We start from the raw sequence: 785 nt of genomic DNA, 5'->3' as shown, positions 1-785 counted from the left end.
AATAAAGGGAACACTCAAATAACACATCCTAGTGCCTACTTCTCATTGAATACTTTGTGCTGTACTTTGTGTCAAGTTGAATGTACTGACAGCATGTGAAATTGTCAAGTGGGCAGTTTGATTTCATCCAAGTTTAATTAAGTTGGAGTTAGATTGTGTTGTCTAAGTGTTCTCTTTTTTTTCTTTTTGGCAGTATACGTATATATTTCTGTATTTTCCTGTATGTTGCAGAAAGGGCTGAAGATTGTTCACCACGCAGACACAACTCTGTCCAGTTTCTGCACGTGGCAGAAAAACCTGAACCCTCAGAGCGACACACACCCAGCTCATCATGACCTGGCTGTGCTCATCACCAGGCAAGTCCTAATGATCCATTTAGGTGCAGTTATAGCGAGAATCAGAGTGAAAATGTCATAAACTGTATATATTTATTGTTTCTCTACGAAGGAAAGATATCTGTGCAGGGATGAACCAGCCCTGTGCGACTCTGGGTTTGTCTCATCTGTCTGGAATGTGTCAACCTCATCGCAGCTGCAACATCAACGAGGATTCAGGACTACCTGTTGCCTTCACTGTCGCTCATGAAATGGGCCACAGGTGCGCGTCTCTATCCGTGTGGGGGGTTTGGATTGGTGGGAAATTCTTGACTTTTAAGCAACACAACCATCAGCAGAGAGCCATTAGCATCTCTTGCTTTGCTTTGCTGCAGTTTATTTTTTTTGTAACACTTTTTTTTAGCGAATGATTTTTTTCTGTTTGATTGCAGTTTTGGGATTCATCATGAC

The 785-nt window shown here is 41.8% G+C and overlaps 1 protein-coding gene across 1 annotated transcript; it reads left to right on the top strand.

The window, feature by feature from the left end:
* Window positions 1–231: 231 nt before the first annotated feature.
* LOC106512553 (A disintegrin and metalloproteinase with thrombospondin motifs 12) lies at window positions 232–597 on the top strand (the record flags this gene model as incomplete). Its single annotated transcript, XM_014001145.1, is given in 2 exon segments — window positions 232–356; window positions 448–597. Coding segments are annotated over 2 exon segments (275 nt in total), but the record flags the coding sequence as incomplete, so codon positions are not given.
* Between the last annotated feature and the right edge of the window lie 188 nt (window positions 598–785).

This window comes from Austrofundulus limnaeus, unplaced genomic scaffold, assembly GCF_001266775.1.
Source record: "Austrofundulus limnaeus strain Quisiro unplaced genomic scaffold, Austrofundulus_limnaeus-1.0 Scaffold8120, whole genome shotgun sequence".
NCBI lineage: Eukaryota > Metazoa > Chordata > Actinopteri > Cyprinodontiformes > Rivulidae > Austrofundulus > Austrofundulus limnaeus.
The sequence above is the reverse complement of the archived record's forward strand: the minus strand, read 5'-3'. Positions and strand labels throughout refer to the sequence as shown.